This window comes from Gracilinanus agilis, chromosome 2 (genome assembly GCF_016433145.1).
Source record: "Gracilinanus agilis isolate LMUSP501 chromosome 2, AgileGrace, whole genome shotgun sequence".
In the NCBI taxonomy this organism is placed as follows: domain Eukaryota; kingdom Metazoa; phylum Chordata; class Mammalia; order Didelphimorphia; family Didelphidae; genus Gracilinanus; species Gracilinanus agilis.
The window spans coordinates 554,961,754-554,978,490 of NC_058131.1; the positions used below are offsets into that span (position 1 = coordinate 554,961,754).

Below are 16,737 nucleotides of genomic sequence, written 5' to 3' on the forward strand. Positions count from 1 at the left end.
TGAAAACCAGTACAACTGTAAACATGTTTTTCTCTGAGGTTCAGAGCTGTGTATTTTCTCTATCATTTTAATTATCTTTCAAGCAAGTCCTTTGAAAATTATACCAACAATTTTTTTTCTTAAAAAGAATCAAACAATTCCCCTACCCCCACATCCCCATGTTCTGTCTCAGCCACTCCCCTAACTCCTCTGCTGTCATCATTGGGCCCTCTGCTTGTACTTCAATGTATAAAGCAGCCCCAGATTTCAGCAAACATGGTGGCCCTCCTCCAAAGCTTGGCCCCTATCCAAGAAAAGAAAAAGGAAGAAGCACGGAGGGCCATTATTGACTGGAATCAGGCATCACCAGAAGCCCAGCTTGTGTTTCACATACAGGCTGATAAGTTTTCACTGGCTTGGGCAATGGGACGGACTATTTCACAAATACCACTGTACTTGAATTTCTGGAAGCCACCCAGGCCAGGAATACATCCCTAAAAAGGGAAGAAAAAGAAAACAAACAAACCCAGAATTACATTACACATTCTCTTAAATTTTACCATGCCTGAATAAGATCCCAAGTAATTCCCCCAATAGATGTAGAGAATAGGCTTAAAAATTAGAGTAAAAAAGCCCAGAAATACTATTCCTATTCTGCCATACCAAAGAAGGTTTGAGAGGCACAGAACTAAGCCTAATGATTTGTGAAGTACCCAGAGTTCATCCTTGGTACTTCTACTTCCCTGATGTAAGCGAGTATGAATTTACTGATTTTTGTTACAGCTAAAGTGGTAGGAGTTCAAAGAACTAAAGCTTCATTTAAAGGAGGAAGTTGTGTATAAAATTTGCTCCTGATATTCTCTCATTGTAAGCTGACTTGTGCATGAACTCAATAGGCAGCCAATCTGCTGGAAATTGAGGCTATTTGTTTCAATATCTGATATAATGGAAAGAACATTAGCTGTGAGATCAATCTGTGTTCAAATTCTCCTTCCAGCTTGCTTATTACTTACTACCTGTGTAATGTGTTACTTTTGAAAACATTTTAAATCTTAAATAATAAATCAATAATAGTGATATTCCTGACAATAAGGGGAAATATGCTGAAAAACCTGTAATTTAAGGTTAGCCAGTATGTACCATCTATGAATATCTGATCCTGAGATAATGGAGTTTACAATCCAGGTCTTGAAAATTCAACCACCTCATTCCTGTATGGCCCCTGGTTTGAACCAGACCAGAGAAGCCTTATGATCTCCCTAAGAAGTAAAGGACCTGAATAGCTATTGTACTCACCTGCAATGCTTCACTACACACTCATTGCTGCAGTATTCATTGTCCCAGTCCTTACTCACAACTGGAGGATTCTCACAACCTGACCTCACACATCGGGGCTGAGGGGAAAGTGTCACAGGAGACCCAGTCACCAGCTCAACATCCATCTGAGAAGGAGACTCAACCTATAAAAGGAAGATAGCCTTATTAACCTAACCCCACCTTGGTACTGGCTAGAGGCCTAAAGACTCAGGCATTTGTTAATACTACCGTTGCCATTTAAAGGTTCAGATTACATCAATGTATAACACACTAACAATTTGTAAACAAAGTATTAAGTGGAGATTCCCAATTTATCTTCTCTTGTACATATATCCCCTTTTAGGATTAGTCTTTTAAAACCTCTATTCTTGTAGTTACTACTTTTGAAGAAATTGGAAGACTAGGAAATCATCTCAAGTAAAATAGGTAGTAGTTCAGGGAAGTCAAGCTATAAATCCTTTAAAAGGAAGGAGTTACATATAAAATTTATTCCTGAAACTTTTTCTAAGCTTATTGCTAAGGCACACAATTGCTAGTTATTTTGCTAGAAATTAGGACTCTGAGTATTTGTTTTAGCCTCTAGAACAATGGAAAGGACCTGTGTTCAAATTCCTAATCATGCACACTTACTACCTATGTGACCTCCCTGGACCTCAGGTTCCTCATCTATAAAATGAGGCAGTTGTTCTGGATGACCTCTGAGATCTCTTCAAGATCCACAACTATAATCCTTTAAGTTCTGAGTTCAAACTGAGACTTTTTCCATGGAAAAGGTGGGCTAATATGCCTGGAGAAGAGGAGTCAACATACCTGTGGTCCCTGCAAAAATTACTAGCCTTTCAACTCAAAACTTAGCTCATACTTTCCTTGAGGAGGGACATGGTGCACTCCCTCCTACCAAGAGAACTTTATAGAGAAGGCATTCTTACCTCAGGTACAACATCTGTGATCATTTCAATTGGCTCAGGAGAAGTTGCCTCTACTGCATGGGGCTCAGGGCTGGTGGTAACTGGCTGTTCTGGGCTATTCTCCAGAGCAGGTGGGACTGAGGCAGGTTGAATATGCAATGTAGGTGGAGGAACAATCTTGATCTGCAGAGGAGGTGGCTGTTGGAGACTAAGACGAACTTTTTGCTGTGGGGGCTGCTGCATGGCTTGGAGTGGAGGAGGCTGCTGCAGAATGGTTACTTGTTGCTGACTGGGTGGTTGAGGCATCTGTTGCAATGGAGGGGGCTGCAGTCGAGGTGGAGGCAACTGCATAGAAGCAGCAGCTGCTGCTGCTGCCTGCAATACAGATCGAGTAACAATCTTGGCTTGTTGGCTCTGATCAATGGTAGATGTGCTGGTAGCTGCCTGGATTTGGCTTAACTGAAGCCCCTGGGAAGTCACCATTGTGGCTGGGATGACTGTAACCATGCCCCCTTGGGACATGGCAATAGAAGAAGTCAACTGGCTAGATGTTAACGTCTGTTTAGATATAATGATCTTGGTGATGCTGGTCTGGGCCCCTGTCCCACCAGATGTCTGGCTTGTCACATAGGATGAGAGGGTGGATTTAACCACAATAGACGAGGACAGGGAAGGGGGCTCTGTTGAGGCTGGAGGTGCTGGAGAGGCTGGCACAACAACTGTTGCAGCAGGAGATGGGGGAGGAGTCTGCTGTGGTGTCACTGGATCCAATTCCACTGTCTCCACAGTAGTCTAGAAGGTTAGAGTGAGACCAACAAGTGTTATCATATATCCTCACTACCCATCATAAGCATCTGCTTAAAAAAAAAAAAAAAGGTATAATATAAATCAAAGAGGTGATTTCTTCCAAACAAACTCTTGGAAGAAGTTGAACAGGTTTAGGCTCAAAGCTTTTCTGGCAATCTCATGAACTAACTCAGGAATTAAGCTCCCATGGGTCTCTAAGAAGGGAATTAATACCAGGTATATTAGAGAAACATCTGTTTGAAAACATCTCACAAAAGATAATAGAACTAATAAAGTCATTTTGAGTGTCCCCAAGTGGGCTACCAACTTAATTATATGGCCACCCCCTAATTATCTTACCTGACACACCTGATTGGCTTTATAAGCTGCCAAGGCCTTCAAATATTCCTTCTTGGCAGCTTCAGTTTTCCTTTTATACACCTACAAGCAAAAAAGACATGCCAGTCAGAAAGAAATTAGTGAGGAAATGGTTTTAACAATAATATTTCCATAGCACTTCATATATTTACATTTTTTCCCTGACTGATGAAAAACCTGAAATGGTGAGGTTAACTGTGCTTTCTGTATTCATGGCAAATAAGTGTCCAAGCTGAGAAACGAACTCAAGTTTTAGTCAAAGTGGGAGTGAAATTGTTAATTAACCATGTAACTTCCAATTATTATTAAATAACAATTTTACACATAGGAGAAACCGAGGAAATAAAAGGTTAAATAACTGTCCCACTTGGAACTAAGATTTTTACAGTGAACCAGACAGAATAATACAACAGGTCTTTATTACATATTGTATACAACGTAATTAGGTAGAACACCAAGGAAAGAAAAAGGGAGGAGGTTGGCAAAGGATGCAATTAGGTCTTGTGCCATAACTTCAGATGATCTAAACTTCAAGGCTATGGCAGAAGGAGGGATGTGGGTTTATTGGTGAAGCTATTCTTCCTTGGACTTCCATCAAACTCTCTACCTCTCCTCAGCATGAGACTTCCCCATCTGCATAGCCTGGCTTTTCCCAGTAGTTATGTTTTTTAGATAGGTGGGGAAATGATTTCAGCTTTATCTTCCAGGTATCATACTCAGGGAACAATCTGATAAGTTCCTACAAACTGCTTGTTGGGATGATTTTTTAAATGCATAGTAACTTAGGGGATGGGAAGCATACAGGGAAATTCACTACTCATTTCCACAACATTCTATTACCAAACCATTTTTAACTCCTGGAGAGAAACCAAGAGTTGGAAGATGAGCTTTCTGGTGCTTGCACATGTATATAGGAAAACTGTGGTGGTGTAAAATAAAGTACACTGATTTAAAAAAAAACAACAACCAAAAACCTTTATCTTCTGTCTTAGAATCAAAATTGTGTATTATTTCCAAGGCAGAAGAGTGGTAAGAGCTAGGCTGGGGGTGAGGGTGAGGGTGTTAAGTGACTTGCCCAGGATAACACACCTAGGAGTATCTTAAGGCCAAATACACTGACTTTTGAGACAAAAGTTCTAGGTTCAAATCCTAGCCCTACTAATCATCAGTAATTATTAGTTCTAATTACTAGATCTGTGTCCTTGGGTAAGTCTCCTAATTATCAGTTTTCTCCTACATAAAATGGTACAATCATGCACTGCCAATCCCACAGGGTCATGAGGATGAAATAAGAACTTAAAAGAAACACTGTGTAAAGAGAAATGCCAGTTGTTACAATATGTTGTTGTGAAGTTCAATAAAGATTTTAGGTCAAGGATAACAGTGAACTCGGAGTTAACACTAAAATAAATGTTTGCAATGGATATGGAAAAGATTTAATATTTCAGAGTCTTCTTTTCTACTAGAAAAACTTTAGTTCCTGTTGATTAATGCTAATTCTTGCTGCTTACATCCCCTTACCTGTTTTTGCTCTTCTCCAAGACTGTCCCACATGGAGGCCACGATTTTTGATACCTCCCCAAAAGTAGCATTGGGATTCTGTCCCTTGATAGCTGCCTGTGTGTCACGGAAGAACAAGGCATATGCTGAAACTGGTTTTTGGGGTTCATTGGGATCTTTCTTCTTCTTTTTCTTTGGGGTCTTCTGTTTTTTGCTTGACTCTACTACAATTGTCTTCTGACTGGGGAGCTACAGAAAAGAAGGGGAAAGGGAAACATTGTGCCTTAGAAGGCAAAAAATAATAGTAATAATTTGAGGACTAGGAATGGGAAAGATGCTACCTAGCCCCATGAATGTTTTCCAAAATAAAAGCAAGTATAAAGTGCACACTAAACCAGAGGTTCATAACAAAGGGTCATAACAAGGAGAATGGGAGAAATTAACTATAAAATTAGGGACCAGAAAAGAGTTGGCCATGCAAGAATGAAGGAAAATAACTGGACAGTACATATAGTTTTATGCTTGAGCATTGCACTTAGATAAAATGAGAGTAGCAGTTCTGCCAAAGGATGTCTCACCCGCCGGAAATCCTCAACGTCATCCTCATGAAGGGAGCTAGTAGGTGAAGGGGTGGTTGAAAGTCGATCCTCAGGTGACTGGGCAGATGGAAGGATAGTGCCACCCCCTAAACTCAAGCCAAGCTGAGAACTCAGCTCTGACTGGTCAATGGTGGTCAGCTGGCTATGTCCCATCAAGCCAGACGACACATCTGTCATTGGTACATCGATTGTGACAGGTGGGTTGGCACTATACTGAGTTCCTATAGAGTGGTCCAAATCCTGAGAGGTAGATGAAGATAAATTTAGGCACTAAATGCTCCAAGTCCCACCCTCTTTCCCAGACTCATGACAGGATCATTCATTGTAACCTCATTGGCATTTCCTTTTTGTAACCTAGTTTCTCTCTAGGGAACAACCTAACAAGATAACAATGAGGAAAAAACAGAAGAAATAATCTTCACTCTGTATGTTGGCTAAAGTCAGTCACTGGACATTCTGTTAGGTTATAAGCATGACTGCAGAGATGGCAGTGACAATCAGAGTTCCTGTCACTCAAGTAAACTCTGCTTAAAGTCATTTCCAACTAACATTTATGACAACAACGAAACAAAAATGGGGATACAGATAGTAAACAAAAAGATTAAAGTCTGATTTTATAGACTTAACAAAATAGAACAAATTGGAAGTCTTGGAAAAGACAATGGTTCTGGCTTAATGGGAAGTCAAGGACATTTCTTTAACCTTATACTTCTCGAAACATTCATCCCTAACTTCTGCAATGTTTAGGAGGCTTTATTATCAGTATGTATCCACAGTATGTAAACTGGAAGCAACAGTTTAAAATCACTGATATATAACTGATGGATATATCTACTAAAAGTACAAATTCTTCAAAAGTTTCACCTCTCAGGAATTAACAAGCCTTTTCATTACAGCACTGTTGTTTTCAAGGAAATCAGCATATGGGGAAAAAAAGTTACCCAAAGGTCTAGAGTCCACCATCAGAAACATAAAGAGTCCTTCTGACTTTTGCAGTTGCCTGACACATTGAACTTTGAAAACTGCTACTGGTATGCAGAGTAAGCAAAAGATAGACACCATTTGAAAATATAACTGCACTATATTTGAACAAAAGAAGGAATGACAGGAGCCAAGACTGCTTCCCTTCCTCATTCCCACCCACTTCCCAATAAAACAGTTTTAAAGTCAATTTATGGCTTATGCTAAAGCTAGTCAAAATGCTTTTATATTTTCTTAATCATTTATACTTCAGGGTGTATTTCATAACTGAAAAATGTAAAATACATTTGTTAATGAAGTTGGCTAAAATAAATAAGTTCCTTTTCTTTAGTTCAAAAAACTCCCCACTCTTTTAGTGTAGAGTACATCTAGGTTTAAGTACCAAGATGATAAACAGCATACAACCACATGTATAGCATCAAGCATATGCAGTTGTGTCTTCCTCAATTCACCCCATGTTTGGGGTAAGCTGCTTAATGTTCTTGCCTCTTACCATGGCCAAGCCCCCACTCAGGAGCCCCCCGCCCTGTTCCATCAAGCCATGACTCATGGCCACAGGCATATCCAATGTCTGGACCCCATACTGGGCTGAAAAGCTGCCATCCTGTGAGGAGGTAGGGTCTCCCAGGTCATCAAAGTGGCCGATCACATCAGAGACAGCCAATGAGGGGTCAGAGTCCAACGAAATAGGAGGGATCTCAAATTCCTCATCACCCAGACTTGGAGTATGAAATGTCTGAAGAAAAAAAAAAAAGATGAGAATTAGTTGAGGGAAAGGAGGAACATGCTCATTGGTATAAGGAAAGGAATATGACTTAAGGCTAGGGGTTCCTCAGTTCCCTGTGGTCCCATTTCTGTTAAAAAACTCTTAAGATGTATATAGTTCTATTAAGGACATTCTCTCCTGCCTCATCACCAGAGTCCTATCATGCATATAGCTCTGTCAACATTATCATATGAATCTTTCTGTTGAGTTTGTTGACTAGCCACTGCCAACTGACCAAAAATGACACAGAAATAGGGTCACTGAAGCTTTATTCACTCAGAATGAGACACACTCCAACAGCAAGTGGTTAGAAATGTGTGTCTCTTACAAAACAGCTACACACACACACACACACACACACACACACTCTCTCTCTCTCTCTCTCTCTCTCTCTCTCTCTCTCTCTCTCTCTCTCTCACACATTACATAAGATTAAGAGGAAAGAGGATGTCTGGTTTGGTTTTTGTAGCTGGTTACACAAGATAAAAGAAATGTTTGTTACAATCTAGTTGGTTATACAATAAAGAAGATATATATTACTAGTGACATAAGATAAAGTGCAGAAAGTCCTTGAAATAGTTACAAGTGAAAGAAAAAAGAAAATATTATATGGAAGCTAGCTGGTTTAAACTATTTCTGTAGCTTTTCTTATAGCAGTTAGTCATAATCTAGTAAATACTGAATCAGAACAAAACTGTTTAACTCTCAGCAATCTATTCTTAACAATCTCTCTTTTAGCTCCAGATTAAACTTAATCTTAGGCCATTTTACTTGAGTGTAAAATTTAGGAAGTCTTCTTCCTTTCAATTTCTGTTTGCCAAAAATACCAATAGCCCATCTACCTAGAATGGGTAACTTTCACAAACCTTTGCAAATAGATTAATTTGTTAGAAACAGAAATTCATGATCTGGCCATTGCTGACTATTAAAATCTAATCAATTATACTACAATAAATCTAAGAAGGAATAAATAAATAGCTTGGAAAAAAGTTCTTCACAAGAAAGGAAAGTCATTAATTTCCAAAACCTAGTCTTCCCATACCGTGTCTAGAACATTATTGCTTTGAAAAGCAGTAACTATTTGGCAAAATTATTCACATTCAGATGTATGATCTTGGATTTCAAGAGTAGCCTTTTTGAAGAACCCAAAGTGCTCCCTTATCAGACTGATAAAGTAACAAAAATTTTATAACTGGGAACATGGAATTTTTGTCTTAATTATAACATCTAGGTACCTTTCCAGAAAGGATTAGATACTCTTTAAGAGAAAATGGGCAGAAAAATACTTTAAAATAAATAATTGTTTTTTATAAAGAGAAAAACACTAGGCAATATAAACATAACTATAATTAGGAGGACAAAAGGCATAGGAAATGCATCTTAATGTCCATTTAGACAACAGGTTGTTCTTGTTTCATCACCTTGAGTTTACCTACCTACTACATGAAGTAGTCTTTTTCTGGGAAACTTGGAAATTCCAACTCAAAGAGGAGAGGGAAGGATTATCATAGATCATTTTCCAAAAATTGTCAAGCGTGGTTGGCTTTCACCAAGATAAGCCTTTCCATCTTATTTCTATGGTTCTCCTAGTAGATCCACCAGTAGATATGACAGACCCAACTTTTTTCCAGTTTCTAAGTCATGCAGGTGCCTGATTTATTCAAACCTTCTGGTGATAAAGCTTAGAATGATTTAGTGAGGTCTGATAAAACCTAATCAATTGTTCTTTTAGTAATCATTGCATGTGGTGAAAGTCTTGTGGCTAACCTTAAAGACATCAGGGGTTGAGAAAGAAAATCAGACTAAAGTACCTATTACTCATCTTAAAATTCTGAGTTTCAATTTTTATATATCATGTGTTCTTTGTACTTTACTCAAAATTTGTAGATGACATAATCAATGCAGTTTATAGGTTAGAGGAAGAATTTTTTAAAGGATCCATGAAGACTTGACTTATAAAATGAGCCCTTCTGCTTCTCAATATTATCAGTGAGAAAATTCAAATGAGGAAAATGATTTAAAAGATTCTTTATAACTACATAAAACAATTCTACATGTGAAAGCCTCAAACTAAGTTGTGAATTGATAATTACGAAAACCTATTCAAAAGCCATTAATTTGGGTATTTATATAAAATTCATCTGTATATATTGAAATAAAATTTGAAAATTCAACACTTTGTACTACATTTTTTAGCTACATTCTCTACTACCTCCAAAATTAAATTTATTCTTTTTCAAAGTAAGGCTTACTACTCAATTAAGAATAAAAGCATTTTATATTACTTTATCCCTTATAACAAGTTCCTTTGGGAATATATTTTGTCCTCATATCATGGGAAAGGGATGGTTTATTGAACCAAAAAATTTGTTAGATCTTAAGAACATGATTATAAATTAATACATAAATATTAATGCTAGCTATGTGATCCTGAGCAAGTCACTTAACCCCCACTACCTAGCCCTTACCATTCTTCTACCTTGGAACCAATACAAAGTATTGATTCTAAGAGAGAAGGTAAGAGTTTAAAAAATATATATGTATGTATATATAAATAAACCAATAAGCCAGGAGAAGACTGGTTTAAGAACTGATTTGCCCTCGTTACCCAGATTAGAAATTGAAAGAATAGCCCTAAATTCTGAACAGTAGAAACAAAAGCAATAAGATCCTTTACTCCTGCATCCCATTATAGCAGGTTCAGAGATGCCAGATTTGAACAATAAGATTCATTATAACATCTTTTCAAGACCCTAAGTAAACTTTTAAGCTGTCCTCTCAATGGCTGTTTATATTGGAAGAATGATCTTAGTTCCTCTATAAACCAATTTACTATTTTAGAATTTAAAGATTCTCATTCATATATTCTTGAAGCAGCATCTTTCATAGATAATAGCTTGGCCTAGCTAAAGCCAAAGATCCCAAAGACCTACTATGTTCTCAAAGAACTTCACAGATGAGACTTTCCAAGGTCTTTTGTGCTTTTCCCAAATGCCAAGCAATTATCATTACTTTTTAAAAAAATAAAGCATACTCATCTGAATACTCGAGATAATCTTTAGCCTCAAGGACACCATCCTACTGACAAATGTCTCTAAAAATGATAGCTCAAATTCATATTTCTCAGCATTTGGATCCAAAGAGGAGTTAACCCCTAATGATATAAATGCTCTCACTCCACAAATTAACAGCACTTCAATAAAATGGTTCCTCAAATCACAATGTAAGAAATTATACATATAATACTAAAATAAAACAATATCTAAGATTTTAAAACAAGAACACAAAACTTATTGCCTTAGTCTATCTGAAATGTATTAAAAATTTTAGTATTCTATACTATTTGCATTCAGAGACCAGTATAGAGTAATTTTCACTTTTGCACTTAGTTACAAAGATGACACTACCAATGACCATTTAACCGATCTACCATGCTTGAATTATTCCCTCAATTAATTTATCAAACCCAATATGAATCCAAATTTTAAATTGCCCAAGAACTGGGGGGCATTTAAGTGGCTTAGTGAATTGAGTGCCAGTCCTAGAGACAGGAGGTCCTGGATTCACTTCCTCAGAATCTGTGTAAATTACTTAACCCTCAATGTCCAGCCCTTACAGTTAAGAAGGTAAGGGTTTAAAATAAATAAATTGCCCAAGACCTCATACTGTCACAACTGGGGTAAAAAATCGCAAGTTCTTGGGGGGGGCAGCAGGGTGGCTCAGTGGATTGAGAGTCAGGCCTAGAGACAGGAGGTCCTAGGTTCAAATCCGGCCTCAGACACTTCCCAGCTGTGTGACCCTGGGCAAGTCACTTGACCCCCATTGCCTACCCTTACCAATCTTCCACCTATAAGTAAATACACAGAAGTTAAGGGTTTAAAATAAAAAAAATAAAAATAAAAAAAAATCACAAGTTCTATATTCCTGCTTTTTGGAAATAAAAAATGAATTGCATTTAAAAAACTTTTCTATATCTAACATAATTTTTATATACTTCTCTACTGAGCTTCACATTCATAATAGGTCAAGGCAAACAGTTTACAACTTAATTCAATTTTTTTACCTTTGTTCCCATAAACTCTGATTCAAAGCCTTTCAAACCAGAGAATTTGCATTATTCTCTACACGTTAATTCAATGTTTCACTTTTCTCCAATGTTAACTTTCTATCCTGTACCTTTCTGCTTTCATCATGTCTCAGAATCATCTTTAGAGCTAATTTTAACTCCCTTGAATCTCTCCTTTACAAATCTAACACTTTCCTTATGTACCTTGAATTCATTACAAAACTTTACTTTTACCTGATCAGAACAGAAACTTCAAGGTTTATAATTTTTCATTTTGTAAAGTAAACTGCTTCCAAATTGGTTTCTTACTTAATGGCTGCTATGTGATAGAGTGCTAGGCCTGGAGTCAGGAAGACGTTGAGTTCAAATTTAGATTCAGATACTTATTAGCTGTGAGAACCTAGGCAAGTTGCTTACCTACTATGTGCCTCAGTTTCCTGAATTGTTAAATGAAGACTATAGAAGCACTATCTCCCAGAGTTGTTCTGTGGATCAACTGAGGTAACATCTATACACTAATTACAGTGCATGCCACATTTTAAAGTTCCTGTTAAATGTTTATTCCAGATCAGGTACACAATTTAGACAATAATTATTATAGTAATCTAGTTTTTGATAAACTGAAAGATCAAGCTTTTGGAGTAAGAACTCATAGTTTGACAAAAACTGATGGGAAAACTAGAAGGCAGTTTGGAAGAAACTAGGCAAAGACCAATACCATGCACAATCTATCAAGATAAAATCAAAATGAATAAATGATTTAAATATAAAAGGTACCATCATAAGTAAATTAGGAGAACATGGAAAAATTTACTTGTCAGATCTGTGGATAAAGGAAGAGTTTATGACTAAACAAGAAATAGAGGAGGATCATGGTAAGCAGAATGGATAATTTTGATTCTATGAAATTAAAAAGGGTTTACACAAAATAATAGAGCAAAAATTAGAAGAAAAAAAGGAAACTTGGGGAAAAAATTTTAAGCAAGTTTCTCTGATAAAGGCCTTGTTTCTCAAATATATAAGGAACTGAGTCAAATTTACCAAAAAAAAAAAAAGCCATTCCCCAATTGATAAAAGGATACGAACAGGCAGTTTTCAGAAGAAATCAAAGCTATCAAGAGTCACATGAAAAAATGCTCTACATCACTAATTAGAGAAATGCAGATTAAGATAACTCTAACATACCACCTCACACCTATCCAATTGGCTAAAATGACAGAAAAGTAAAATGACAAATGCTAGAGGGGATACGGTAAAATTGGGCCACTAATGCACTGCTAGTGGTGTTGTGAACTGGTCTAATCATTCTGGAGAGCAATTTGGAACTAGGCCAAAAAAGTTATAACACTGTGTATACCCTTTGATCCAGTAATACCACTACCTGGTCTGTATTCCAAAGAGATCAACACAAAGGAAAAAGGATGTATTTGTACAAAAATATTTATAGTAGCTCTTTTTACTGGGGAAAAGAATTGGAAATTGAGGGGATGCTCATTAATTAGGGAATGGCTAAATAAGTTGTGGTATGTGATTGTGATGGAATACTACAGTGTGATAAGAAATGACAAGCTGGTTTCCAGCAACCAAGATGGAGAAGTAAGAAAAGCTCCAAGCTTGCCCAAAACTACCTCCAAACAACCATGAACACAGGAAAAACAAAATGCCTCCAAAAAGAGTTGAAATAGGGTTTCATCCAAAGAAAATGTAGAGTGAAAGCTGGAAGGGATGTTTCTCTGCAGTAAGCAGTGGAACCAGCAGCACAAGCAGCAGCTCAGAGTGTATAGGGGACCAGCTTGACCCATGCTGAAGAGTGGCCTGGTGCAAGCACATCTGGGGGAACCCTCAGTGGAAGAAGCAACCTGGCTCTCTTGACACCCAAGGGAACTGGCTGCTCACAGAATCTAGCTCAATTCAGTGCACATTAGGGGGGGAACCCAGGGACAATACTCCCTCCACTCCATAATGAGCAAAAGACAAAGAAAAAGCCTAACCTTGGAAAATTATTGCAACAACAGAGAAGACCAAAATGAAAGCTTAGAAGAGGACAGCAATGCCAAAATGGAAATGTGTAAAGTCTCAAAGGCAAATGTGAAAGGATGTCAGGCTCAAAATGAAGATCACAAAATAAATATGTAGAAGAGGAAATGAGACATCTAAAAAAAATATTTTTAAAGGAAGTATAAAACCTCAAGCAAAAAAAGGACCTTCTAAAAATTAGAACTGGATGAATAGAAGCTAAAACTCGAGAAGATAGCAGGAAACAGAATACATTCAAAAGAATGAGAAAATAATAGAAAATCTGAAATATCTCACTAGAAAAACAAATGACCTGGAAAACAGATCCAGGAGAGATAACTGAAGAATCATGAGGCTGTCTGAAAGCCACAATCAATAATAAAAGAAAAGAAAAAGAAAAAGAGCTTAAATATTACACTGCAAAAAATTATCAAGGAGAACTGCCCTGATGTTCTTGAATAAGAAAAAGGAAATAGAAATTGTGAGAATTTACCTTCTGAGAGAGATCCCAAATTTTTAAATCCCAGGACTATTACCTTCAAACCCAGAATTCCCAGGCAAGGAGTAAATGCTGAAATCAGCCAAAAACAAACAAACAAATAAACAAAAAACACAATTCAAATATTGTAGGGAAGCAGTCAGGATTACACAGGTCCTAGCAGCTTCTAGGGTCTAAGGCAAAGAATATGATATTCTGCAAGATAAAGGATCTAGGATTACAACCACAAACACCTACCCAGGGAAAATGAGCATAATACTCCAGGGAAAGAAATGCACATTTAATGAAAAAGAGGACTTCCAGGCTTTACTGACAAAAAGCCACAGATGAAAAGAAAATCTGATGATCAAATTCATTATTCAAGAGAAACAGAAAAAAAATAAACAGGAAAAAAAACCTCAAAGAATTCAAAGGGTAACACATTCCAGCATGAGAAAATTGTAACTAGAATACTTAATACCTAAGATATCTGAAATGCAAGATACTTAAGGTACTTAAGATATTTAAGATAATCAAGAAAAACAATGGGATTAAACTGACTATGATACTTAAGATATCTATGATATTTAACCTCTCAGCCAAAGTTTCCTTATCTACAAAATGGAGAATAATATCAACCTACCTCACAGGGTCATTGTGAATATTTAAAGAAAAATATTTAAAGTGCTAGGTGGGTTCAAATGTGGCCTCAGATACTTTTTAGCTCTATAACTCTGGGCAAGTCACTTAACCCAAATTGCCTAGCCCTTGCTGTTCTTCTGTCTTGGAATTGATACTAAGAATTGATACTTAGACAGAAGGTAAGGTTTTAAATAAATAAGTGCTTTGGCAAACTTTAATGCAATATAATAATGCTTACTATTATTAGCAGCAGCAATAAACATGACTCTTAATTATCCAAGATAACAGAAGGAATGGAATTTAAAATAGTAAATAGTCTTAAGCATTTATATTTGGGGTTGGAATCCCATTTTGCAATCATATTTAATAAGTACTAGCCACATAATCATGGGAAAGTCATTTAACCTTTTAATGTCCAAGGACTGATTGCTCATCTTTATCAGTGGAAGGAGTTTCCAAATTGAGAGCTCCTATGTAGATAAACTCAAAGATCTAGACAAATTAGGCCCTCTTTATCTAATATCCTACTTTGAAGTCTCACTGCGAAATGGAGGTAACCTTTGCTTTAGAAGAACAAGTTCCAATTGCTCTAACATGGAAAGAGACTGACAACAGACCATATGTCAGTTGTCTAACGACCAATCTAGCTCATTTAAAATGTCATACTCACCTGATGATTGGCCAATAGATGGGTAATTTTTTTAGCCATGGTAATTTCAGTAAGTCATGTACTAAGTTATAGAGAGGTTATGGTTGGCACATACAAACAATTAAAAACCTCTCAAAATACTAAAGTATTTAAATATGGAGGAGACTAATTTTCTGGAGTTCACAGGCTCCAAACTATTTAATGAAGTTAAATTGTAAAGAATGAGTCAAGGAGAAGCAGAAGGTGAGAAAACAACATTGGAACAAAAAAATAAATCTAAATTTGTTACTGATCTGGTTTAGGGCTTCCCTCAAGATGAGAGAATAGATAATTAAGCATCAGGCTATAAAAAGGTTTTTCCTTTTAGCCTTAGAAGCTAAGGCTAAAGGCTTGTAAAGAATTTCACTAAGAACATAAGGTAACAAAATCAACATAAGAACAGAAATCAAACAAGCAGGCTAAGGGTAGGAGTTAAAAGAAGCAATTGCAGATAAGCAGCATAACCCATTCATAAAGCCAGCTGAATACATAGGATGGATTGGAATGCTTGTTGCCTTAAAAAGAAAAAAAAAAGAATAAACCTTCCATTAAAAATAGTAGAAAATGCAAATCTTTTTATCTTCTTTTGCTTACCTAGAAAACAACGACAAGTATGTTTGCCTAATAATGACAGTAACACCTAATCCACGATTCAGGTAAGAACCATAAAAATAATTCACAACTATCATTTCCACCTCACATAATACAATTCTAACTATTTTTTAGGTCCACATACCACCTGGAGGGAATTGTGACCCAGAAAGGCAAAATAACTTCTCACTGCCACAGTACAGACATGCCCAGCTAAAATTTCCTGTGGTTTGAGAAGGCAGCAAGCTTAAAATACAGAATATGAGGAGACTAAACCACGCTATTTTTTGTAACCATAGAAGTCCCCCTCCAAACCTTCCCCTCCCCCCATACACAAAACAACTAAACTCAAACCTCTTCTCTGGAATAAGTTCTCTTTGCTATACTTTCCATCTTTCATCACATCATTCTCCTGGCTCAGACTGTCTTTTGCAAAAACTGCCAACCCTCCTCTTTCACTTTTTCTTCAATTCAAAATAATTCTTCTCTTTAAGGATCTCCCACCACCACCCCCCGGCAGCCCTTTTTCTCGTCCAGTTGTTCTGGTCACAACAATTTGCTCGGTCGGCCCTCCCTTCTAAGCTACGGTGGGCTGCCTAAGAGTACTTCCCCAGCCCCGGGTCCCACCCCCTTCCACCCCCAAGGGCCTTGTGCCCTTCCGCCCGCGTAGGCAACTCTTGCTCACCTCGGCCCCCGACAGGAAGGGGTGCGAGGACCCTGTGATCGTCAGGTAATTGTCATTTCCTCCGGGAAACTGGAAACCAAAAGAAACCCGTGGGGATGTTAGGGGTGGGGGAAGGTCAGGGAGTCAGCCTGGAGCGACGGATTCTGACTCTGACCCCGACCCTCGCCGCCTCCACCCCCGTTTCTCTTGCCCGTCGGCCGCTTCTCCGCCCAGGTCCCTTCCTCTGCTCATCTCCCTCTGGCCTTTTTTTTCTCTCTCCCTCCCGCCTCCTTCGGGCTCAGGATCCTACCTCCATCTTCAACACAACCGCTACCACCGCTTCAGCTCTCTCATAGCGCCCACCGCCCCCGCCGGAAA

General features: G+C 37.7%; 1 protein-coding gene across 2 annotated transcripts; it reads right to left on the reverse strand.

Moving 5' to 3' along the window:
* Window positions 1-22: 22 nt before the first annotated feature.
* On the reverse strand, window positions 23-16,725 carry TOX4 (TOX high mobility group box family member 4). Of its 2 annotated transcripts, none has more exons than XM_044665271.1 (9): window positions 16,670-16,725; window positions 16,381-16,449; window positions 6,942-7,184; window positions 5,447-5,707; window positions 4,890-5,117; window positions 3,360-3,431; window positions 2,226-2,996; window positions 1,276-1,439; window positions 23-473 (listed from the first exon to the last, which is right to left on the reverse strand). In XM_044665271.1, the coding sequence occupies exons 1-9, from the start codon at window positions 16,673-16,675 to the stop codon at window positions 413-415; spliced, it is 1,875 nt and encodes a 624-aa protein (XP_044521206.1). In that variant the 5' UTR covers window positions 16,676-16,725; the 3' UTR covers window positions 23-412. The 2 variants fall into 2 exon arrangements, with proteins under 2 accessions (XP_044521206.1, XP_044521205.1); XM_044665270.1 differs by having other exon boundaries at window positions 3,351-3,431.
* Between the last annotated feature and the right edge of the window lie 12 nt (window positions 16,726-16,737).